Here is a 26144-nt window from a genome sequence, read left to right as displayed (position 1 = left end):
GGTGACCAACAGGCTCGTCACGATTATCAGACAATGATATGTACTCCTTCGAGCTAAGGTTAAAAAGTTTAACGAGTTTTTACGGTAAGTTATAAGATATCACTGCTAAAAGTGACAGCATTACAATGACGATAAAATAGACACGTAAGAACAATAGACATAGTTTTGTTGAATGCGTAAAGTATATTTGTGAAAATATTTCGACGAATAAGGTTGCAAGAAAGTGTAAACAGAAACCATCTTTCACAACTACATCCCATTTGAGCCGTTTTGGAAAAGGAATCTAAAATACGGCGGTCTCGTGTGGCTGCGATTTTCTGTTCATTTTTGAACTTTTAAGAGCTTGTAATCACCTTTCCACATATTTTGCACCTACAACAAAACAGAGTAAGACATGGTGAATCTTTTCATATCAAATAACAGTAATGTGAATTTTGTTGGAAGTCAACCTTTAAAGCAAAATATAACATAGCCTTTGGAAACACGATAATGCAGATGTTATAATATCATACAGTTTGAGCAAAGAAGGTGGAAGCAGAATAATAAGCAACAGACCCATCACTTGTTAAGTACTGATTGTGCCACATAGAGAAAGTAATGATAATAGCATCAGTTGCTCTTCAGTTCATCCACAGCATGAGTGAGACTAAGTAAGGTGAGTGGTTTGATTTCATTTTAATTTGTTAAAAGAGCCACATTCTGTCATTGGCTATTAGGTCTGTTCATAAAATTTAGGCAGAAAACTAGAAAAGGTAAAGTTGTTATTGTATCGTTTCTGTAGGGACATCAAATCCAATAGACTAGGTTTTTAAACAAATAAAATTGAGTGAAGGATTCACAGGTGTCAAGTCTTTGTAAGAGAACTGCAATAATCAATGTATTTAAGAACTCTCGTGATTGGAGGATGATTAGCTATCATTTTTACTAAGTGTGAAATAAATATGCAAAGTTTTTATGTCACAAAGTAGTGATGCAGGGTGACAGGTTCGAGATATCTGGTGTTGTGATTGTATCCTGATGTCTGCACAAGATTAAAAGTTAAGACCTCCGGGTGTAATATTGCGGCTAACTATGTGTAAATAATATAGTGTCTATATAATAATATGCAGGATAGTAGAAGATTGCTGTGAGAGAGTATAAAAGAATCGTTTATTGCTGACTTGTAGACATGTACACTGTAAACTGAATTGTTATGAACTGAACTGTATTAGCTGCAGTCAGGCTATTTATACCTCCTTACAATTATTCTCAAAAATTCCAGAAAATCCATTCAGCAAAAATCTAGTAATAGAACAATATTCTAAATTTATGATCATGACTCATCAAAACATGTACATCTACATTTATCGACAATAATCCACAGTGCTACTACTGTATGATTCATCAGCGTATTGCGCAATAGCTATTGTCATATCATAACTTTGTTTACTATACTACATTTATACTATATACATTACTCAGAATCTGTGACAGTTTAGATAATCAACATTTAGGTTGCCTTCTGCCAATAGAACTAGTAGTTACTAGCTGTTGAAGGTTATTAACCAGCTATTGCAGAAGATAGAAGTACGTCTTGAAGTTGGAAGCACCATTGCATGTTTGCTCTATTGTCACGTAGTTGCAGAATTAAAGACACTGCTACACGTATATTGTTGTTTAATAAGCGATAAATGCTTCCAGTATAATTTTTGCCTTAAGTTACAACCAATCAACTTACCAAAGTACTGAAGCTAGATTTTACTGTTTTACACTACGAGAAGTAACTATGCACTGTGTCATTGAGTCACTGGCTCTCATTACCCAAAGTGGGCTCATTTTAAATCAAACCCCAATTAAAAAGCGCTTAATATGTCTGTTAAAATATGGCTAAAGATTTTGAATATAAAAATAAATCAAAGACTTTCACTTGAGTGTACTAAAACAAACCTTAATTTTTCACTAGAAGTAGAACATCCATTTTTGAAGAAAAATAAATTTTTGTCTGCTAGTTTGCCAATTCACAGAAGTTTGTGGGTATAAAGTAATCTATGATAGGTCTCATGTCAAATCAAATCATTAGGTCAGAAAATATACATGCAACAATCTTTTGCCAACTCTCCGTGGTATGACTAAAAGAAAAAAATTACTCTTGCATAAATAGATATTAACTTACACACTGATGTGACAGTTAACAATTTAGATAAGATTTCAATTCAATTTCAATAGATGAAGTAATTTGGTGCAAGTGAGTTCCAATTATACGATTGGTCTGGTTATGAGTGGTTTAGCATTTTGGGTAAAGTATCAAAATAAGTAGCGAGTAGCAATAGCAGTAGTATAATGAGTAGCAAAATATGTTTTGCTATAAATGTGCCATTTGTCATGGAAAATTCTCAAAGTGCATTTATTTTTCCATAATAAGATTTTCCACATCAAATGAACCTTGAATAAACATGTTTTACATAGAAAAAACATTAGTTTTTTGTGAATATAATGTGGCTCCATTCTTCGACTGCAAAAAGGTTTCAAAGTAAACCACCCGATGATACCATCCTTTATGAGCACTAGAAACTGAACTACTTTTAACATCGCATGATAAACAGTTATATTACCTATATCACCTACTTTATGGTCCACTTGGATGCTTCTCATGAGATATGAGTGCTTGAGACATGCTTGTAATTTTATAGCCTCTTACTTACTGTCCTAATAGACATGTAGAAGAATAGAACAGCTCTCTCATGCAAACTCTTTCCTATTAATAATAGAGTAACCAATGGAAATAACTCTTTCGCTGAAAGTTTTAGGATCACTTACATATAAAATCTATAAATTTGGCAGAGGTTTGGAAATTCAAAGCTCAAATGAAGTTGCTTTTTTAAAATCAGTGCGGTAGCGTAATGAATAGGTAGCCGCTTTCAGTTTTCTAAGCTAAAAACATATAATATAGCATATTGAGGCAAATCGGGAGATAAAAATGTGCTCTTTGGTGCTATTTGAGTTGGTTGTTTGAAATTGAGAAGCGTATAACATTTCAGTACTAGAGTGAAACAATAAACTTGGTTTAAAAAATTGTCATTTTATAGATTACTCGAAAATATATTTCTGAAAACTTCAAATAATTTTTTTTTCACTAAAACTTGCGAAGATAAAAGTATATTTTTGTTTGAGAAGTTGAGTGAAACAATAATAAAGTATAAGGTTAGGTGACCATATGATGTCCTCACCTATAAACATAACTATGGTTGCACCGTATTTGAAAATGATTTCATAAGTGACAAGGCATGTTATTTGTAATAATGATTAGAAGAATACTAATCACCGCACCTTTAGGTGCACAGACTAGTTTCTTATCCATGACAACGCTTCGAACCATATTAGGGTAAAACCAAAACATTATGCTATGTAGGAGAGTAATAAATCATACTCTGAAAGGTTATTGAAGAGTTATAGTGTCAAGACTGCTCATCTATAGAGTTTTTAGTGAATGATAAATAAAAACTGAACCTCAGTCAAGGATACACATTAATTTGTATCTAGTATTATCTAGCTGTTTACAAGTTTATTTTTAATAATAAAGTATTGTTTGTTTCACCATATTCTATTCAGTTCATGCAAGATTGGTTAGTTACTTTGTGTTAGAATTACTTTGACAAATTGGCAAAAAGTTGACTAAGGGTGTGCTTACAAACATACTTTAGTTAAGGTAAACTCTTGAATAACCTTATGACCTCAGACTGACCTGGATTAATTTTAGTTTCTGTACACAAAATAGCCTAAGTAGCTTGCCTATCTTGTGTCTATCTTGTCTATCTATGCTTAGATCATGGTACATAAGTTTGTATCTTAAGCTATTGGCTTTAACAACAGAAACAATTTTGTCCTGGTTGCTGATAACATCATAAGCATAGACTTTTGGCTTTTATGTGGTAAAAAATTATTGAATTGTGGTTATTTTTGCTCCTAGAGGTGTTATTCTTTGCATTTCTGCACAGATTCTCACATTACCCAAGTGAAATTTTTGCAATTTTGCTCGTCTGCCGTAGCTTAGAAACCGTGAAAGATAACAACGTAAAATGATAATAATAAGTTAAGAATATCTAAAAACCTGTTATATGTTTACAGTGTAGTAGCTCATGTAGATCATGACGGATTTTACACAAAAATTTATGTAGAAAAAAATAAGATAAATGCGTTTAACCAGAGACCAGCCTCTGCGGTAAACTTTAGTAGAACTTAAAAATAAAATAAATTAAAATAAAATCAATAAGAACAAATAAAACTGACTGATACAAAAATACAAATAAAACTGACTGAGCGCACAAATAACAACATGTTTAGTTACTGTTGTTGCCTAAGTTCTTAAGTTCTACTAAAGTTTATTGCAGCGACTGGGCTCTGGTTAAATATTGTCATCTTATTTTTTTTACATAACTGTTTGCACTAAATCCGTTATGATTACCAATGAAATGACCGCAGGTAAGCCGCATAGACGGAAGAGAACAACTCCCTTTCAGTGCAGCTGATGTACCAGGTGCGGTGCATCTTGTGACAAGCTGTTGTTTTTCTTGTCCCGCTCCCCGGGGGACAACTCTGCAAAAACAACAGTTTGTCAAGACAGACTACAATGGCTCAGAAACTGCAATAGTTAACCACATAGAATGAGACTGTTTAAGAATATCTACAAACCTGCTATATTTACACTATTAGCTTATTTAGATTGCCTATGGGTCAGTTTTCAACAGTTAAGACCAGTAGTTCGTTAATAGTAGTAAAATAAATAATAAATAGAAATAATACACATTTCATTGTTGCAAACAATTTCTAGCCGTTTGTCAAAACTTTCAAACTTCACGATAAATTCTTCAACTAAAGTTTATGACAATATAAATCTTGATGATCATCACCATCTGCATTGTCATGATTTGACCACTTATGTTGTCTATCCTTCAGTTAAGTAGCCATTTCTATCCGCTAATAGAACGGTTACTTTTTCCATTGTAATATGCTCATGGATTATAGTAATAGAGCAGGAGTTCACAATTTCTACACTAGGTTGAGATAAAAAGTTTGGATAATTTTAAAACTTTCTCTTTGAAATGAAGTTATCTTATGTGAAAAACTTAGGTACGAGGAAATTGAAAGCTCTTTAAAAAAGGTAATGATTTACCTAGTAATTTCCAAACACTTCACTAGATACGCTTGGCTAACTTAAACTTTCATTTTTTTATGAAATGGTTTGCAAAAATTTTTTTTCTGTAACTGCCAGATACAGTAGATTCAGTCGGGTAACGAAATGCATTTACTGATTTTAAACAGTTCGCAAACTACGTATACAGACATTAGTATCACAACAACGACGGGCTACAATTAAAGAGAACATAACTTTTGGAAACAAATTATAATATTTTATTTCTTGTCATTTGAGCAGAGAATCATTAAAGGTTGACTTGCAACAAAATTCACATTACAGTTATTTGGTATCAAAAGATTCACCATGTCTTACTCTGCTTTGTTGTAGGTGCCAAATATGTGGAAATGTGATTACAAGCCCTTAAAAGCTCAACAACGAAAAGCTAGAGCTAGCGTAGATTAGAATCTCTTTATTTCGATGACGTAGCCACGAAATTTGGATATCGTCTTGTCACGTATGTTCTCACGTGAATTGAAAGGCCAATACAGAGCTCAATATAAAACTTATCGTAATATTAGTTTATGATAAACACTTCGGGTTTTACCGAAGACCCCGTATCAAATATAGATGCTCGCTACTTTACAGTTTTGTTTCGGCCTGGTCTAAGTGGCAAGTCGTAATCTGATCATGTGACCCAATACTTCGCAAATAATTTTTGCAGCACTTTTCGATTATCACAGGTGACCAACAGGCTCGTCATGATTATCAGACAATGATATGTACTCCTTCAAGCAAAGGCTAAAACATTAAACGAATTTTTACGGTAAGTTATAAGATATCAGTGCTAAAAGTGACAGCATTACGATGACGATAAAACAGACGCGTAAGATCAATAGACATAGTTTTATTGAATGCGTGAAGTATATTTGTGAAAATATTTCGACGAATAAGGTTGCATGAAAGTGTAAACAGAAACCATCTTTAACAACTACATCACATTTGAGCCGTTTTGTAAAGGAAATCCAAACTATGGCGGTCTCGTGTGGCTGCGATTTTTTGTTCGTTTTTGAGTTTTAAAGAGCTTTTAATCATATTTCCACATATTTTGCACCTGCAACACAGCAGGGTAAGACATGGTGAATCTTTTGATATTAAATAACTGTAATGTGAATTTTGTTGCTAGTCAAATTTTAAGGGGACTGTAATATGAACTCATCAACAAGAGAGCAATCACGTTTCAAGTACTGATTGGGCCACGTAGATAATGTAGTAATAGTAGCATCGGTTGTTTTTGTTAGTGCACAGCACAAGTGAGGACAAGTAAGGTGAGTGATTTGAATACGTTTCAATCTGGTAGAAGAGCTACATTCAGTCATTAGCTAGTAGCAAGGCGGTATCCACCTGTTTGAAAATGGTACTGCGGGGAGAGTCCAAGAGGGGTACCGAGCACCCTTTCAGTTGAGGGGGGAGGGGGGTCCGGGGGTTCTCCCCCTGAAAAATGTTTAGTACAACTAGTAAAAATGGTGTTAATCTAGCACACTTGGCTCCTGATGGAGCACATGTTCTAACATAAAATTTGACATTATAATCCAGTTTTCGAAATATAAAACTGTTTATTGAGATTGTTTTTAACCACGCTTATTAAAAATATAATGTGAATGAGAGCTGCTAAAGGGGTTGGCCACAGCTAGCATGAGGTAGAATTATCAGCGGGTACAATGCTGAATAGTGTAGGAGACAAGCAGTCTCCTATGAAATAATTTAACCCCACGACCAAACGAGTGGAGCGAAGTGTGGGAGTTTTTATGATAAATGCATGTGCACACAACTTACGAAAATTATTCATCAGCAATGAGACGAACCCTTGTCTAGAAATTTCATCAACAAATTTAAGCATCATTTTGGAAAGTCGTTAAAGTATAATAATGATACAAAACACATTTAAACCTATTTAAATATGTTATCAAGTCTTTGTAAACCGTCGGTATTATCTTAAAACTTACCCATCTGATCGGATTATACACAAATAGACAGATTAATTTGCACGAAAATTGCCACAAAACGCTTGAAAAGCTTGGTTTAATAAAAGTTAAGATCGAAAATTGAAACACCAATAAGGCCGTTCGACAGATAGTAGAACTATTTAGCAGTGTGAATTTCACGAGAAAACCATGCTCATTTCACCAGTCTATGGTATTGTTTACTTGTAATCGAATTTATTCGAAGGTTTCTGTAATAAACGTAGACCGTTTGAGGTTTAGACCGATTTACAGGTACGAAATTGTGGTACACAGTTTATCAGCCTATGTTTTTTTGACCAATCACCGAAGGTTTCATTATTTAAAACGTTAGCCGAAATTCTTTACAACTTATGTACAAGCTATGGCCGAACTACAATGCCTCTTTATGACGAGAACCTTTTTTTATTTTGCTGCAGTTTCAGACGCGTGAATGCTCATACTCGCTTTCTGGTAAAGATCGCTTATCAAAACCATTCTACATTCAACGCAACCAACTTTAAAACTGTGTATAGTACACAGCATCTTGCCATTTTACTTCTAATTTTGCATTTCAGAGTAATAATAAACATATTTCTTTATTGTGTTGAATTACATACATTACAGTAGATTAGGCCTACAGCTTTATAACACTTTTATAACAGCTTTCATTTTGCTGCAGTTTGCAGAAATCTTCCAGACACATGAACGCTCATAGTTTTTTTATTATTGCTATATTACTATATTAACAATATTGGTTATTCTAATAATATCAGTGCATTTTACTCCTAATATTGGCCAACATTGCATTTTTTCTATTGCAGGGAGAGAGATATAAACATATAATATTTTCCTTTCATTATTGCTGTTTGTCATGACCAAACACTTTTTAAATAAATTTTCTAAAAACCTATATAAATACCGCAACTTCTCGATATTGCTAGCTATGACGTTTTGAAATGTAAACAAAATTGTGCATTGGTTTTCTATTATTACTATATTAATAATATTGACTATTCTAAGAATATCAGTGCATTTTACTTTTAATATTGGCCAATATTGCATTTCTCCTATTGCAGGGGGAAAATATAAACATCTTTTCCTTTCATTATTGCTGTTTGTTGTATATAATAACACCCACACCCAGTACATTACAGCTACCATTGCAGTTATCCTGTTGCGCTGCAGTGCCATTTGACTGCTAATATTGCATTTCTCAACCATCAGTACCCTTTCTTTTTTTCCAATATCACTTTGGTCGTGGGCTGTATGACAGTGGAATTTCTAGTTAAATAATATTGTACAGTTAAAAAGTAAAATTAATAGAGCACCATGATAAAAATAATGCACTTATACTATAGCCTATTAATACTGAGCAAGTAGTAGTAGATTTAAGTTTGAGCTATGCATGTTACATGCATAGCTCAAACTTAAATTTATTTCTATGAACACAACTTTTTGTGCATAAGCATTCATTTACATATTTACTACTACAAAAAATACAACCATGTACAATTGTCTCTGCCTGAAATGCTTGGAAGATTTCCTTTAGGTAGAGTCCCACGCTATAACGTTGCCGTGCGAGCTACCATAACGGTCGTTTTTTTCTGTATATTTCCTGTATAATAAAAGTTTAAAAAGTTTTCATCACTTCTATCATCTGAATTATTGTTATTCTAATCACACCAAAAATCACTTACGATCGGAGGATCAAATAATATTTTATTTTACCGTTGTGAAAGCTGGCCGATGTTGACCGGTATTTCCAGCTTTTATTCTTTTCCAAGGAGGCGCGATTTGTTTAGCACAAAGCAACGCCTTTCGGATAATCGTTTCTTATCATAATTTATTGACTAACATCTTTTTGATGATATTTAAAACTTACTAGGATTCATATCTTTTGTTTAACGTTACGAGACGGCAGCTTTATAAACGTCTACCGAAAGCAATATAAATGCCGTTTCCCCACGCAACCGATTAACGACATTTTGGTCATTTCCCCAGCCAAAATGTTAAAATCAAGCGAAAACGGCGGGAATTCCGGAATTTTGAGCCTAAAAAAAAGGTACTGCTATGGCAGTAGCTGCAGTATAAGAGGATACGGCCCTAGCTAGCAGGTTTACTGTCAGGGTTGGAAAGTTTGAAAGTTTAATCCCTGATGACTTGACAGTTGACACCTTATGGGATTTCATGATGATGTGATACACTTGTGAATTAAACTAAGTCAACAGTTTCTACAAGATTGGCCATAACCTGAAAACCGTCAACAGCTGATTCATATAAAATTGATTTTGCTATAATATTCATTCTGAGACAATTATAATAATTTATCTTCCGTAAAGAAAAATAGATATTCATATTTCATGCTTTTCTATTACACCAAATCTGTTTTTTCAAAACCTTTAAAATTCATGCATAGTTATATTATGATTTTACAAAGTCATACTATCTATAATAAATGATATTATAAGCTATATCTATCAAAGTGTTGTAAATATTTGGTTTATTTATGACTGGTCGGCGGTTCGATGTATGTATGTCCTTGCTTGTCACTCTAATTTATTGGCATATGGCTATACATATTCTTCGTGTAGTGGTGACATCATATATAGACAAGCCTGTTAATATCTCTTCATCAGCTGTAATGGTTAGACGGCTACTATGCCTTGTACATGGGAGCATGGTGGTAATACATCAATTATTACGCTGTTTGTAGCAGTGGGGAGAGATTGCCGATTCTCTTAGTTTTTCCAAGTTTCCTATGCCGGCGTTACCTGTCAAACAATTTACTTATAAACTGTTTTGACATGTAACGCACTGTTGTAGCAAAGCTACCAACACGGGCGCTATCCTATCTCCACAGTCTGACACGCTGACCTGTCAGAGCTTCCAATGCTGATGCATTCCTAGCTTGGCAGTTTATCACGCCTTTGTTTTAGCGTTACCAGCTCCGTGAATCCAATCCTAGCGTGATTGCTGCTTTTCGCTTCTTTTAAATGTCAGAAAAAATGCTGGCTGACATGGAAGACAAGCCTTGTACAAATTATTAACTTAGTTTAATTCACGGCATATTGCGTGTCATGGAATTCCAGAAGATGTCAACTGTCAAGGCGGCGGATATCAAATACTAGAAAGGACCGCTGGCTGACATCGAATACACTAGAAATAGACATAAAGAAAATGTTGTAAGAATCTAATGACATTTGACACTAAACCGAAAATAAGTATAAAAGAAGCAGCTGGCAGCAAGCCAAAGCAGACAGGATCTGGCAGCAAACCAGAGCGCATCTGGCAGCGAGCCAGAGACAGCAACTTGGCAGCAAGCCAAGTAGCAAAAAGAGGGCACATAGAGAGAGGCTAATATAAGTCAAATGAGCCTGCAGCAAACAGCCTGCAGAGGATCAACATATCAAAAACGAAACTCAGCAGACACATTTTATCCAAAGAGTTGGAAAGCTAGGAAATTGTAAAGCCCAGAGAAAAGTTTATTCAGCCCTCCCCCTGCCAGCAGAAAAACCCGTCACTGCACGTCGCTACATGCCTTGTCACTACACGCCTCACAGCCACACGTAATTATTGAAACTAGAAAGGCCATAAGTAATAGGGCCAATTATACAAGCATAGTGTTATTTTTGCTTTATCTAGTGAGTATTGACAGAACTACTGTTACTTTTGATTTTCTAAAGGAGATAGAGTTAACAGAAACTTGAAAACAAACCACTGATGCGTTCTGGTTGTTTCTTACAATAATTGCCTACAAGTAGTAGTAGGCCTTGCAAAATCCATACTACTTGTTGTGAACTTGATACTTGGGCTCATCATTGCAATAGCGGTTACTGTCAAAACAAGTTGCAAGGAAAACTATAGGAATGCCCATCTCTATTGATTGAGTTGTTATTTCAATTTGACCTTATAGCAACAGTCTGATTTTTGTGGGGCAGAAGTGCCACTTTGTCTGCGGTCAAAATTTGTCTTGAGAGAAATTGAACTCAAAGTTCCGAGGCTAACCATTACATATAGAACCACAGAACCATAATATTATTACACTCAGAGGAAACACACAAAAAAATTCATTTCATATTATTAATTAAATATCAAACTATTACTGTAAATAGATATATAAATAAATTTAAATATTTTAAATTTTTCCCTTGACACTAATAAAAGAAAAAAAACCAGAAAACCAGGAAGATGAAGTTAATTTTGAATCGATTTTGTAGAGACCATAAATACTATAGACTAGGTTCTTAAATGAATAAAACTGGGTCAAGGATTTATCGGTGTCAAATTTTCATAAGTATACATAGAATTATGGTTCTGGCTCATATGATTGAAGCGTGATTAACCCTTATTTTTTACTAAGTGTGAGATAATTGCCCAAAGTTTTTTAAGTAATTAACATGGAGACTGCATTCAGCCAATAGAACTAGCTAATATTCCCATAAGAGGTTAATTACTGACTACCACGGAAAATAAATTTACGTCTTTAATTTAGAAACATCATTGCGAGATTGGTCTATTAGCCCACAGTTGCTGAATCAAAGACACTAGTGCATTGCTAAATTAAACACCAAATAGCAAGGTGATTCTTGTTTGTGTAAAAATATATATATATATATAATTATATATATAAATTGTTTCCTCACCCCGGATACCTCGTATGGGTGGTAAATTCTGCTCTAACTCGGGTCTCCTACCAGAGACCTGGGATTTTGAGCACTCGCCTCAAGATCTTAGCTGTTCCCAATAGCGCACTTTTCTGCAAGTCACCTGAGTTGATTGTTGTTGGTATTTGGGCAAGCCACATTTTAGGCGCCAGTGTTATTGCGCCCAGTGCCCCAATGACTACTGGGATTACAGTTGTTCTTACATTCCAGCATTTTTCAATTTCTTCTCCAAGAGGGAGATATTTCTCTACCTTTTCTTTTTCTTTGCTGGCTATATTGTAGTCATTGGGTACTGCTATATCTATTATAGTAGCCCTCTTGTTCTCCTTGTCTACCACCACTATATCTGGTTGGTTTGCTAGGACATGCTTGTCAGTTCGGATGTAGAAGTCCCAGAGGATCTTAGCGCGGTCATTTTCATTGACCTTACCAGGAACTTCCCATGTACATGTATATATATATATATATATATATATATATACGTATATATATATACGTATATATATATATATATATGTATATATTATAAATATATATACAATTTATGTTCCTACATACAAACAAGTCGTTATATGTGCCATATTAAACTCAATGATTAAGCCAGAAAATGTACATGAACCTGCAGAAATATTTTGTTGCATGACTATATTAAAGATTCCTACAAAAATATATATTTATGTAAATAAACTAAAGTATAATATACATACTAAAACTTATTATACAACACTATAAATACATGGTAAATTACATGCCAATAATGTAGTTACCCACTTTAATAACGTTTCAAGGCTCATTTACCAATTTAAATAAGTTATTAGAAACTATCTTTCCTTTAAGAGTTGCTGTTGTCATGAAAAACTTTTAATTTGCATTATTTTCTGATATGCAGAAATTCAGGATTAAATTGATGTTGCTATATAGCACTTCTTACACGTAAAACCAATGGTCTTCGTAAAAATAATGTGGCTCCATTCTTCGACTGAAAAAAAGTTTCAAAACAAACCACTAAATCTTGACATACTATATGAGCACTGCAAACTAAATTATTGTAAATGTTATTTGATAAACAATTAAATTGTCCATATCGGAAGTTTTAATACCCACTTGAATGTTTCTCATGTTATATAAGAGCTTTAGACGCGCTTGCAGCTTATTGGCTCCTACTTGGAACCAACTGACCTAACAGGAATATATCGAATAGACCAGTGGTCTAATTTGAACTCCTTTGCTGTTAATGATAGAGTAACCAATAAAACTAACTTTTTGGCTAAAGACTTTAGAACCACATATATAAAAGATCAAAATCTGTGAAACTTGAGCAAGTGTACAACCTGTCTGGTAATTTAAAGTTTGTGAAGTCATTAGTGGTGGCTATTTAGTAACATGATGAAACACAATTGTTTCCAAATATTTAAACTAATCAATAATTAAACATGGATATACATGATTCCCACGACCAAACAAGCGGAGCGAAGTTTGAGAGTTTTTATGATAAATGCATGTGCACACAACTTACGAAAATTATTAATCAACAGCGTCGCAAACCCTTGTTTCGAAATCTCATCAACAAATTTAACCATCGTTTTGTAGAGTCGTTAAAGCATAACAACGATATAAAACACATATAAGCCTATTTAAACATGTTACCAAGTCTTTTTAAATTGTCGACAGTATCTTAAAATTTACCCATCTGATCGGATTATACACAAATAGACAGATTAATTTGGTCGAAAATCGCCACAAAGCGCTTGAAAAGCTTGGTTTAATAAAAGTTAAGACCAGCCTACGATACGCCAATAAAGCCGTGCGACAGATAGTAGAACTATTTAGCAGTGAGCATTTCACGAGAAAACCGTGCTCATTTTACCAGTCTATGGCATTGTTTACTTGTAATCGAATTTATCCGAAGGTTTCTGTAATAAACGTAGACCGTTTGAGGCGTAGACCGAGTTACAGGTACAAAATTGTGGTACACAGTTTACCAGCCTATGTTTTTTCTGTCCAATCACCGAAGGTTTCATTAAATTATTTAAAACGTTAGCCAAAATTCTTTACAACTTATGTACAAGCTAGGGCCGAACTACAATGCCCCTTTATGATGAGAACCTTTTTTTATTTTGCTGTAGTTTGCAGAAAACTTCCAGATGCGTGAACGCTCATACTTGCTTTCTGTTGAAGATCGCTATCAAAACCGTTCTACATTCAACACAACCAACTTTTAAACTGTGTATAGTACACAGCATCTTGCCATTTTACTTCTAATTTTGCATTTCAGAGCTATAATAAACATATTTCCTTATTGTTGTTGTTAAATTACATACATTACAGTAGATTAGGCCTATAGCTTTAATTAATCCTACGACCAAACAAGAGCAAAGCAATTGATTGGGAGATTTATGATAAATGCACATGTGCACACAACTCCCAAAAAATTATCCGTTAACGGCCGTCACCAAACCCTTGTTACGAAATCCTATCAACAAATTTAACTATTTTTCAGTAAAGTCGTTTAAGTATAATAATGATACAAAACGCATATGAACCTATTTAAATATGTTACCAAGCCTTTGAAAGATTACCACAAATTCCTAAAACTAACCCATCTGATCGGATTATACATAAATAGACAGATTAATTCTGCCAAAATTCGCCACAAAACGCTTGAACAGCTTGGTTTATTAATAGTTTCGACCGACCTACGAAACGCCAATAAAGCCGTGGAACAGATAGTAGAACTATTTAGCAGTGCGCAACTCAGCACGAGAAAAACGTGCTCATTTCACCAGTCTATGGCATTGTTTAATTGCCAAGAAGGTTTGTGTACTGTTTGAGGCATAGACCGATTTACAGGTACGGAAATGTGGTACACAGTTTATCAGCTTACGTTTTTGTCCAATTACCAAAGGTTTTTCAAATTATCTAGAACATCAGCCAGATTTCTTACATCTTATCTACAAGGTAGGGCGTTACTACAACGCCCTCCTATGACAAGAATATTTCTTTATTTCACTCCAGTTTGCATAAAACTTCCACACGCGTAAATGCCAACGCTTGCTTTCTGTTACATATCGCTGTCAAAACCATTCTACATTCACAACACAACCAACTTTCAAACTGTATATTACACATCAGCTTGCCGTTTAACTTTTAATATTGCATTTCAGAGATATAATAAACATATTTCTTTATTGTTGGCATTGTTGTTGTTAGTTAAATTACGTACAGTAGGTTAGGTCTACAGCTTGAATTAATATTTATTTTATTATTGTAAAACATAAGTTTGAGATAGTTAAATATTTATTTTATCAATATTTATTTCTGTACATATCGTTGTCAAAAGCGTTCTGCATTCAACACAACCAACTTTCAAACTGTATATTACAATATATTTTACTTTTAATATTGCATTTTAGAGATATAATAAACATATTTCATTATTGCTGTTGTTAGTTAAATTACGTACAGTAGTTTAGGTCTACAGCTTGAATTAATATTTATTTTAACCAACAACCAACTTTCAAATTGTATATTACACGGCAGCTTGCCATTTTACTTTTAAAATTGCATTTCAATATAATAAGAGATTTAATAAAAATATTTCATTATTGCTGTTGTTATTTAAATTACGTACAGTAGGTTAGGTCTACTGCTTGAATTAATATTTATTTTATTATTGTAAAACATAAGTTTGAGATAGTTAAATATTTATTTTATTAATATTTATTTCTGTTACATATCGCTGTCAAAACCTTTCTACATTCAACACAACCAACTTTCAAACTGTATATTACAACATATTTTACTTTTAATAATGCATTTCAGAGATATAATAAACATATTTTATTATTGCTGTTGTTAGTTAAATTACGTACAGTAGTTTAGGTCTACAGCTTGAATTAATATTTATTTTAACCAACAACCAACTTTCAAATTGTATATTACACGGCGGCTTGCCGTTTTACTTTTAATATTGCATTTCAATATAATAAGAGATTTAATAAACATATTTCATTATTGCTGTTGGTAGTTAAATCACGTACAGTAGTTTAGGTCTACAGCTTGAGTTAATATTTATTTTATTATTTTAAAACATAAGTTTGCGATAGTTAAATATTTATTTTATTAATATTTATTTCTGTTACATATCGCTGTCAAAACCGTTCTACATTCAACACAACCAACTTTCAAACTGTATATTACAATATATTTTACTTTTAATATTGCATTTCAGAGATATAATAAACATATTTCATTATTGCTATTGTTATTTAAATTACGTACAGTAGTTTAGGTCTACAGCTTTACAGTCTACAGGTCTAAGTCTCATTTACATTATACTCTGTCAATTCCTGCTGCAAACTACTTTTCAACAACTAACAGTACCCTTTCTTTTTTCCATTATTACTTTGATCGTGGGCTGTATGACAGTGGAATTTCTAGTATTTATTTTATTGCTGTAAAACATTGACTTGAGATAGTAGCAGATTAGGTTTGATTTTTTGTGTGATTAGGTGTGATTTATTGTCGTAAAACATAGTTTTGAAATAGTAGTAGATTAGGTGTGATTTTTTTTACAACATTATGTTTTGCATAATTGACTTCTTGAAATTAATTTCAAAACAACTTGACAACTACCATGGATATACAACTTCCCAGAACACCACGCCGTGGCCGACGCAGTGGCCATCCACGTGTTTCTCAATTATTACAGCGCAATAGGAGAATAAATAGGATAAATAGGAGGATAAATAGGTCCTCACAGCAACCATCTACATCAAATGCTAATGTTCAACAACATGCTACTCAAATTAATAACAACAACTCATCTGATTCAGATAATTCTTTAGTAGATGTTGTAGGCAATATAAATGACATCGACTTGGCAGCCCCTTTGTTTCCAGATGATGATCATGATTTTATGGACATCATTGACCATGAAAATATTGCACAAAACAATATTACTCCTCCCAATGCTGCCCCCCTTCATCACATTCCTCATTTTCAATCTTTACATTGTCCTGATTTTCAAGAACTGCTAACAACTTTCTAGGCAGACTTGACAACAACACATCACAGCTCACATGTACTGGATGTAATGAGAAACATTTCATTACATACAATACTTAAATACAACTATGTCATACATGCCAACAAGTTAGACCTGACACTGTTAATAAATTCAGTGCAGCCAACAATATGGACCCAGGTCCATCTGTTGAATTTTTATCTTCTCTTACACATATAGAACAGTTACTCATTGCTCATTGCTGAACTTATCTAACTTTTCTATATTTGTTAAATTGTTATTTGCACCTTTTTGAAGTCGTGCTCCCTCAAATTTATTTTATGTCATCTCAAACAACTTTCATTAACACTATACTCTGCCAATTTCTGCTGACAACTAATTTTTCAACAACCAGTACTGCCATTTATTTTTTTCGTCATCACTTATTCCATTATCAGGTCATGGGCTGTATGACAGGGGAATTTCTAGTATATTATATATACATATATATTTATGTTTGTTGTTTTACATACTTATCTCAATATTTGTTTGTCATCTTTCTGTTGTTTGTTTGTCCGGTTATAGCGATAAAGTTTTGGCACTGAAAAGTCGCCTTCAAACTTGATTTGAACTCGGGCCTTCAAATTGTATAATATGAATGCGCTGTCTTGCCTCGAAGAAAATATAGCAGGTTCATAACCCTTGAGGTTGTATCAGGAAAAAATAGACTGGAGCATGAAATGAAAGGTTCTGATCAGTAAAACTGGCATGAGCTGATAACTCTCTTACACTGGGTACACATTGCAAGTAAAGCTGCATATGATAATTAGTTAAACAAATTAACTCATAGTAACTTAGCAAATATAATTTTAACTAACTCATACCAAACCACATTCGATAGGCTTATGTTGTAGTAAGAGGGTATTTTATTTTTCTCTAATGGCGGAGTTGAACCCCTGCATTGATTTCTAATATGACACAAAGTGAAAGCCTTTACCTCTTCACTCTCTTTGCATGCAACATTTGTATGCAGGTTTGCGTTGGCTAATAAAGTAAACAACTTTCTGTAAATATGCTACGAAAAATTGATTAATTGCATTCACTTTTGTTACAGTTTGATTCTTGTCTTATTGAGTCACACTGTGTTAGACACACTGAGTTACACTGTGTTGACTTATTAATTAACACTAAAGGTTAACATAAATCTCAGTCAATCAATAATCAGTACGGGGCCTGGGGCCCAGGCAAAAGTGAGTGCAATGTAATAGTAATTATACCCTGCACAACATTCCCACTTACTTTAAAAGACTGCAGCATTACCTTTTTCATTTGTCAGCATGCCTCTTTAGAACAAGATTGCATTGGTCATTAGATGTGCAATAGGCTTTGATGTTTCTTAGTAGTAGCCTGCGCCAAATACTGGTATTATTTCCTAAACTACTGTTACGGTACCCATTCTGTTTGTTTACAGCTTGAAAAATGTACAATATTTGAGTTCCAGCATGCAGCAGCAACAGACACAGCAGGCTTCACAGGTAGTTGGCCAACAACAACAAATAATGCAACCAACCCAGTCACAGTTCGATACACAGTCTGGTTTTACCATAGTAACTCAAAACCGCCAAGAAGATATTTATAAGCTACATCCAACTGCCCTGTCTCAGCTTAAAAGGTAAGGGTATTGTTTGTTATAATTCATGAATAGCGTGTCAACTTCACATATTTGGCCTATTGTTGAATACTGAAGCGTTACAAAATTTCCGGCAGACTAGTAGAATATGGATTACTCCAGTGTATTGGTTTATGACCCAGCCAAAGATTTGTTCGAACAAGCATGTCTGAGAGCATCTAAACTAGAGGTTTTTTAATAGCTGCTTTACACTATAAAAAGACTTTGAAGACAAAATTTATGCTCTATGTTTGATTAATTATATTAAAACATATTTGAATATACAAATTATAGTGAGGTCTTGTACGTAATTAAATCTTGACAAAGCTAATTATTCATAGCTGATACATACTGATAGCCAAGAGGCAACAGTTAATTATGCTGAATGTAAATAAATAGAAATGTGGCCTATATGATCAGTTACGATGTTAAATAGTAGATGTGATCATTATTTTGAATAAAACAGTTCACTAACTTGTTGAATAAAAAGAGAACCAATCAGATTAATGACTTTGATATTTTGCTTCGTTTTATGCTGAGCAACCGGTAAAAATCTACGAAAGATAATTTGTGTACATTCTAAAATCAGCTGTTTTGCAAAATTTTTTATCTTTCAGGGAGCCATTTTTTATGATGAAGTCAATATTATAAAGAAAGTATACTCTACCAATATATTAAAACTTTTATAATAAGCAAAGTTTTAGTAAGCTAGGAAGGAATATGTTTGCGAAAGATAATGATTAATATGATTTCTAAAATAATTCATAATACACATTCATAATTTTTGCTACTAAACACATAATTTTTAGATAGCGACTCTAACAAATGTTACAGTACCTCATATTTTGTGGCATGTTTTCAACAGAACTTTCAGTCACATTCATTCAAATCTAAACTAAATTCATGGAAATGTTGAGCATGTGCGTAAAACATTTCATTGAAGTAAGTTTCACAAGAAAGTAGTCAAAGCAAATTCATAAACATTTCCTTTAGTGAATGAGTTGTTAGTTTTCAAAAAAATTTCTAAATGTCGCTTGGGATATTACAGTTTTTGCAAAATATGCAACGAATTTGTTACTCATAAATTGTTTTAGAAAAGCAAGAACAAACGAAGTTGTGTAAATCTGCTGACTAAAAAAACTGCTTGTTACAGATGGCCATTAGCTCAAATGGTGATGGGTGGACTTTGTATTCTGTTTGGAATCATTCTCATATCTGTAGAAGCAAGCACATATTATGGTTCAAAATTTTCCTCCATTGGCTATGGTATCTGGAGTGGAGCCTACGTAAGTTAATATCATTCTCAACATTCGAGCATTTGATTCACATTAATCTTTGAAGTGTGACCATTGCAAAGGCGCCGTATTAGTTTTACTCTACAAAAAAGTCTGTGAATGAGACAACAAAAAGATTAGTGTTACTAACTTGGATTGCTGCCGATGGTTTAGGGATTGCTGCCGATGGTTTAGGTCTGTCAAAGTTAGCTGTTAATCTGTTAGTCTTGTTTCTGAGTAGGAATTTGACAATTAGTAGTGCCTACAGTTAGATAGGCAGCCTGTGGGAGTGGCTATAGCTAAAGATATAAAGACACGAACATGTTGATGAGACACTTGACTCTTTCAATAGAGCGACAAGGCAAATGTATAGATCTGAACAAGTTTAGGGCAAAGATAACAAGGTGGTACTCAAACGAATTTTGCTGGTTATACCTTCACTGCTTTTATGCAGTGCATAATCAGAGTGTTGTGTATATTTCTTAAAATTGGTGTCCATGTGACGTGCGTACATGCGTACACGTGAATACATTCATGTACGCTCGTGTACGCGTATGTCTTTTGGTATATCCGGCTATAGTTGTTATAATTTTAGTATTAAATTTATGCATTCTGCCGGAATTGAACTCACAAACGATAGTAACTGCAGATTTGCAGTCCAGTTTACTCTCCACGAGACTACTAAAGCTTTTCGAATTCATAACTCTTGACAATGCATTTTGACTTATGGTTTTTAGCTCATTGCTTTTGACTTATGCAGTTTGCCCAACTTTTATAATACACCATAAGGACATATTAGTTTTTTCCATTAGCTACTATTGCTATGAAGCTATTACGATCCTCTACCACGTTTCTTACTCTTATAAAACTATTACTTTCACTACCATCAGAATCAGTGAGCTTGATATGGTACATAAATCGAGCTGCAAGTTTACAACAAACTATGCAAGAAGTAACAAATAATTGTTGATGCGAGTGAAAGCCACTTTTAATCCAAAAGCCAACAAGTTGTTCTATTTTAAGTAATATTCCTCATATCTACGGATTAACTTCAAGACTGCCTACAAAATTTAATTTTTAATAACCGTTTGGATAATTAACAAAATTTAATGTAAAAAACATGCTATCAGTTTTTTACACAGACATTTTTCCGCATATGCCTTTTTTTGGCATTTCTTTATATAACCTCTTTTAACATTATCAATTGCGCTTGTCTTAGCAAACAGTTAAAGTTGAACTGACACAAAGTTTTAGTATCGTTCATTGAAAATACAACTATTTTTCTATCGTTTGCAATTATTTTTGATGTTTTAGTTGATCCGACTGCCAGGATGTTTCAAAATTGAAATTGACAAAACTTAATTGCGGTTGAAATGCTCATAGTAGGATTGGATACCGTTAATAACAAAGATTACTAAACATTGTGCGTGTTTTTTGCTATAAGAAAATGTATAACTAACATTGGTTTGTGAATGCTTGAATTGATAAACCAGTGGGCAGACTACTTTAGGCTTCTTGCCAAACTGTGAAATTCAAGAGCGAATTACTCTCTTTAAACATGCACTTCCACAAAATTTTAGTATATTTCATCAGAAAGTATCAGTATTTTTCTATCATTTTCCATTGTTTTTAATGTTTTAGTTGATCTGACAGCCAAAATGTTTCAAGAATATAACTGACAAAACTCGACCACGGTTAAAATGCTGCAAAGAAAAGCATGAGCAAAATGATGGCACTAGCTGTTATCGTTGCAGTAATTTATATCAGCTAACGCATTGAAGCTGCGTCATTATGCTTTTCTATTTTTTCAGTTTCTCTGCAACTATAGACTAGTTGCATTTTCCCTTGTTTTGAAAAAATTGATTTGAAAAAAATTGCAATTGGTTAGGAGATAGCAATAGTTTCTGAAGAGAACTCAACTAAAATTGCTAATCTTTATTTGCGAAGGTTTGTCGCTAATAAAGGGTTAAAATAATAAGCGCCTAGTCAGCTCCCACTTTGAGGAACAAAGAAACCACTAAAGTACACAGTAGAGAGTTTTTGGTAACATATGCTACGATTCTAAGATGCTTTTTGAAAAGAAAAACAAAACTTTATAATTCTAATGGATTCCATAACCTTGCTACTGTTAACTTTATTTACAGCTACTCATTGTTGGAGGAATTGGACTTTGTGCAGTCAAGCGTAATACTGGCTCCTGGGTAAGTAATAACTACTGACTGGTGTATGAAATTTCTGTATAATATGGACGACAGCTTCACGCAATATTGAGCAAACATTTAGCCAGACCAGCAAAACATTGAAACCGTTTTTAAATAATGCAACAAGCAATAATTTTCTAAATACCTGTTTATATTTTTACAATTGGGTTTTAAACGGAGTTCTTTTAAAAAATTTGTCATACATCATTTTGTTGCAAATCTCTTGATATCGAACTGAATAATGTTTGTTATTGAATATTCACTATATTCAATGACAAAGATTACTCCAAAGCCGATTGCCCAATGGGCAATCGTTTGGTAAAATGGGAACCTTTTTACCAAATAAAAAACTCTTGCTTCAGAAAGTGGGTCTTATTATAGTGAATATTATTTAGTATTTAAATTGAAAGCTACTCTCTTGCTTGGTCATATCAAAAGGTTATTATCATTATTTCAACTGAAAGTGTGATTAAAAAAAGTTTCCATTTGTGTTAAGTTATGCAGCTGCAAAGACTTATAAGTTAACCAGATAAAAAGCAAATCACAGTTTAACCTACATTAAGTTATTGCCTTTTTATAATGAATTTGCTAAAAAAATTCAGTCGATTTGATCAGAAAGTATTGTTTTTATCATCGTTTGTGGTTATTTTTCACGTTTGATGTGAACTGACTGCCGGGATGTTTTAAGGTCCAAATCGACCAAACTTTACTGCAGTTAAAATGCTGAGATCAAGCGTAAACTCGATTATGAAGTATATAGTTGCAAAGACAGACAGCCAGAGTGAAAATGTGTAATGCAGCAATTTGAAAGCGATGACAAATATCAACTATGGAAATAATGGAAACTAGTGCCATTATTTCTCATACTTTTCTTCTCATCTCTTTAATCGAAACCAAGTTTTGTCAATTTTAATTTTAAAACATTCTGGCAATTAGATTAACTCAAATAAAACAATCCAAATCAAAAATGATAAAAAATACTGATCCTTTCTGAGCAAATCTACTAACACTTCGTGCAAGCTCATCTTTAAGGGTCACAAACCAAGTTTTCAGCTCTTGCTAAATTGTAAGATCGTTAAATTTAAGAATTGCAAAGTTTTTACCACAATTTCCTTTTTCAACGTAATTTTCTTGTTTACATTTTGAATTACATAAAAAAGTTTATAACCTATTTTATGAGTTGTTTCGTGTTGTTGTAGATTTCTGCCACTATTGTTGTCAGTTTCACCTTCCTAATAATGATGTTTGTGTCCCTGCTTGAGATGGTTTCAACTGTTCTTAGTGAGACTTCTGTTTCTTCAAGCTGTGGATATTCATACTTCACCTGTGGCTACCATAATGTAAGTGTCCGGTATTTGATTGACATTAGATTCTGCTGCTGAAAGCCAGTAAAGTCAGTTTTACCTTAGATTAGAAAATATGTGTCAGTAGAACCTAGTCTATATTTGAGTAAAATGTATTCCAATCACCATCTCAGCTGAAAAGCCAATAGGCTAGTCTACATTTACCATCATCTCCCTCTTAATACCCGGTCTTGTAAAGATGTAGGCAGCCGTGGTTCTTCCTCCACTTCCTATAAGCTTGCCAGTTTTTAGCATGAAAAAAAATCAATACTCACTGATAAAATCTACAAAAGTCTGTGTAAGGTAATCTTTAAAAATATATGCAAAGTCTTTATTATTGCAGATAAAGACAATTTCAACAACTTTCAACGTTCTGTTGCTGCTGACCTCGGTTGCTGGGCTGATAGTCTTCATATGTCGCAATTATTGTCATTCCACCTGCTTAACTAGTCAAGAATGGTATGCATATCCTGATCTCTCAACTCAACAACAAAGTGAAGATGACCCAAAGGCTCCGCTTGACTCACAAAAGTCACAAGTCAACTTGCATGGTCTTCAGAAATTTATGATTTTCCAGTCGTTTACAGGTAACTACATTTGCGAATACTGTGCCATTGAACTTTACAGAAATGTTAGCTCAAAAGCAGCGTGTCAGCAATGTTTGAAAATAGTATTAGCACTTGTAAAAGGTTAAAGAAAATCTCTGAAATAAAAAAAATTGAAATTGCCTCTAGAATGCTATGTGAGTGTAAAATACTTGAATAACTTTGTAAGTGTTGACAAAACAGCATTTATTGGTTTGTGGAATTGTACTCTTTGTGACATGCATGGAACATTTCATATAGTTAGACACAGCTGCCATGTTTGCATGAGGCTATGGCTCCTTTTGCAACTTGGTAAACGATGATGCAATAGTTCAACTAACTACTGGCCATGCAACACTGTTATTTTGAGTCTGTCACTCACAGGGTTTTCATAGAAAGTTTTGCAATAGTCATTATTGAAGTAAGTTCTTGGATCTTGTTTCAAGGAAATATTTCATGTTGTTTTTCATGCATGAGCAGATAACTCAGTTGAAATGGTAAATTTTTGTATGACTATCTAAAGGTATAGATATTTTTCCATTATATAAAATCAAAATCTTTTTTGCTGTTTTAAATTTTCTGATAACCAAAGTAATTTTAAAATTAAATTCCCAAAACCTTGTCACAATTGGAATGCTTAAAAAACACATCGTATAGTTTCCCAAAAATTGTGCCAATAGCCAGGCATATCATTTATAAATGATAAACATACTTTTTGATTAATATGCATATTAGTTTCAATATCTGTATGTTTACCAAATCTTTAGGAGAAAATTATATAACAAATTATAATCTTAACTTATGATAATAGTCTAATAATAGTTAAACACTTTAAAGAATCTATAGAAATGCATCTGTATACAAAAAAGATGCAGTCATACTGCCCGACAAATTGTGTCAGTAGGCGATCATGTTGTTTATAGGTGATAAACATACTGGCTCATCTGTATCAATGCCAGTATGTTTACACAGTGTTTAGATGAGAACAGTGGGATAAATTCTACCCAACCTATCTGTAAACAATTTGAAACATCTATAGCAATATATTTCAGACTATAAGTTATATTTGAGGCCTATTTAGACAGTTATAATAGTTATATAAATAGTTATATATTCAAAGTTGTATTTATATAAGATTATAAGCTATATTTGAAGTTTTGTTTTAACAATTATACTCAAATAAAAATTAGAATATCTGTCAATAGATATAAGTGTAACTTTGCAACTTGTACGCAATAGCTGATGTCATAATGAGAGGGACAAACAGGAAGTGTGACCAGTGAGGTAACTTTTGGAAAATACTGGTTTTATGAGCATTTTAACTGTGATCAAGTTTGTTAATTTTAGTCCCAAAACATCCAGGCAGTCACAATAATTAAGACAACAAGCAAATATGAATTTTTTGTACTTTTTGATAAAATATTTTAAAATTTGACACAAATAACCTTTTAAGACATTGATAAGAACAAGCAAAAAAGGAATATTCGCTTGTTGAAATCTCTCTTCAATTTGTTAAATTGTTTCTTCTAGCTCCAACACCAGTGCACCAGATGTTGGTGGTTACAGATGATGCCAAGCCTGTGCGTACAGAGACCTAAGAGTAAAGCGTGATGACAACGTGTCAGAACTCAAGTCGAAAACTCTCCAAACTAGCATGTGTATGAGTAGTCCTAGTTAAGTGCACTATCATATTCAAAATAGAAATCAAAGTCTATACACAACTTGTAGATATACATTTGTTACCACTTAAACAATTCTTATTCAATACTGGCGCGTTTTGTTTATGTCTTTATACTGTATTTTATTGTTTGTCTGTGTCAGTTGATACATTTTTGTATAATTAAAATCTCAGATGTTTAAATTGCAATAAATATTTAAGACTTAACCATGAAGAAAAGACAAACTTTCATCTACACAGAGTTGCCTTCTCACTTTGCAAGGGCAGACAACTTTTCAAAAGATATGTTGTTTCCCAGCAAAAATTAATTAAAAAAAATGACTGGTTTATTCTCTAAACCCAATGCGGTATAAATAAACTGTGCATGAACAAAAGTAATTTTAGTTTGTGGGTGAACATTTAACATTAAGGTACCCTTTTAGTTTTCCACTTTAGAAAGAAAGTTATGCATATACACTGTACATTCTGACTTGAAGCTTCAGTTTAACAAAATACCTTTCCATCATTAGTACGCATCATGATGGCATAAAGTTGTGGCATGGTGATAATAAAAAAATAAAAATGTGGCTCGGCTTAGTAATAAATGTTTTTTTATTATAATAAAAGGGCTCAC

At 33.3% G+C, this 26144-nt stretch overlaps 1 protein-coding gene across 3 annotated transcripts; it reads left to right on the top strand.

Annotated features, from left to right (window-relative positions):
• The first annotated feature begins 638 nt into the window (after nt 1-638).
• Nucleotides 639-25744, top strand: LOC137387109 (uncharacterized). Of its 3 annotated transcripts, none has more exons than XM_068073410.1 (7): nt 639-655; nt 18254-18454; nt 19605-19737; nt 21870-21926; nt 23126-23266; nt 23613-23856; nt 25384-25744. In XM_068073410.1, the coding sequence occupies exons 2-7, from the start codon at nt 18285-18287 to the stop codon at nt 25449-25451; spliced, it is 813 nt and encodes a 270-aa protein (XP_067929511.1). In that variant the 5' UTR covers nt 639-655; nt 18254-18284; the 3' UTR covers nt 25452-25744. The 3 variants fall into 3 exon arrangements, with proteins under 3 accessions (XP_067929511.1, XP_067929510.1, XP_067929512.1); XM_068073409.1 differs by lacking the exon at nt 639-655 and adding an exon at nt 6396-6438; XM_068073411.1 differs by lacking the exons at nt 639-655; nt 23126-23266 and adding an exon at nt 6396-6438.
• Nucleotides 25745-26144: the final 400 nt, after the last annotated feature.

Source organism: Watersipora subatra, chromosome 2 (assembly GCF_963576615.1).
Source record: "Watersipora subatra chromosome 2, tzWatSuba1.1, whole genome shotgun sequence".
Lineage (NCBI taxonomy): Eukaryota > Metazoa > Bryozoa > Gymnolaemata > Cheilostomatida > Watersiporidae > Watersipora > Watersipora subatra.
This window is presented reverse-complemented; position numbering and strand designations above follow the sequence as displayed.

Excerpts from the sequence above, each read along its gene's own strand:
- LOC137387109 (XM_068073410.1), top strand. The coding sequence starts at position 18,285 with ATGCAGCAGCAACAGACACAGCAGGCTTCACAGGTAGTTGGCCAACAA. Across the intron at positions 18,455-19,604 it reads GCCCTGTCTCAGCTTAAAAG|ATGGCCATTAGCTCAAATGG; the intron begins GTAAGGGTATTG and ends TGCTTGTTACAG. Across the intron at positions 23,267-23,612 it reads TCACCTGTGGCTACCATAAT|ATAAAGACAATTTCAACAAC; the intron begins GTAAGTGTCCGG and ends TTATTATTGCAG.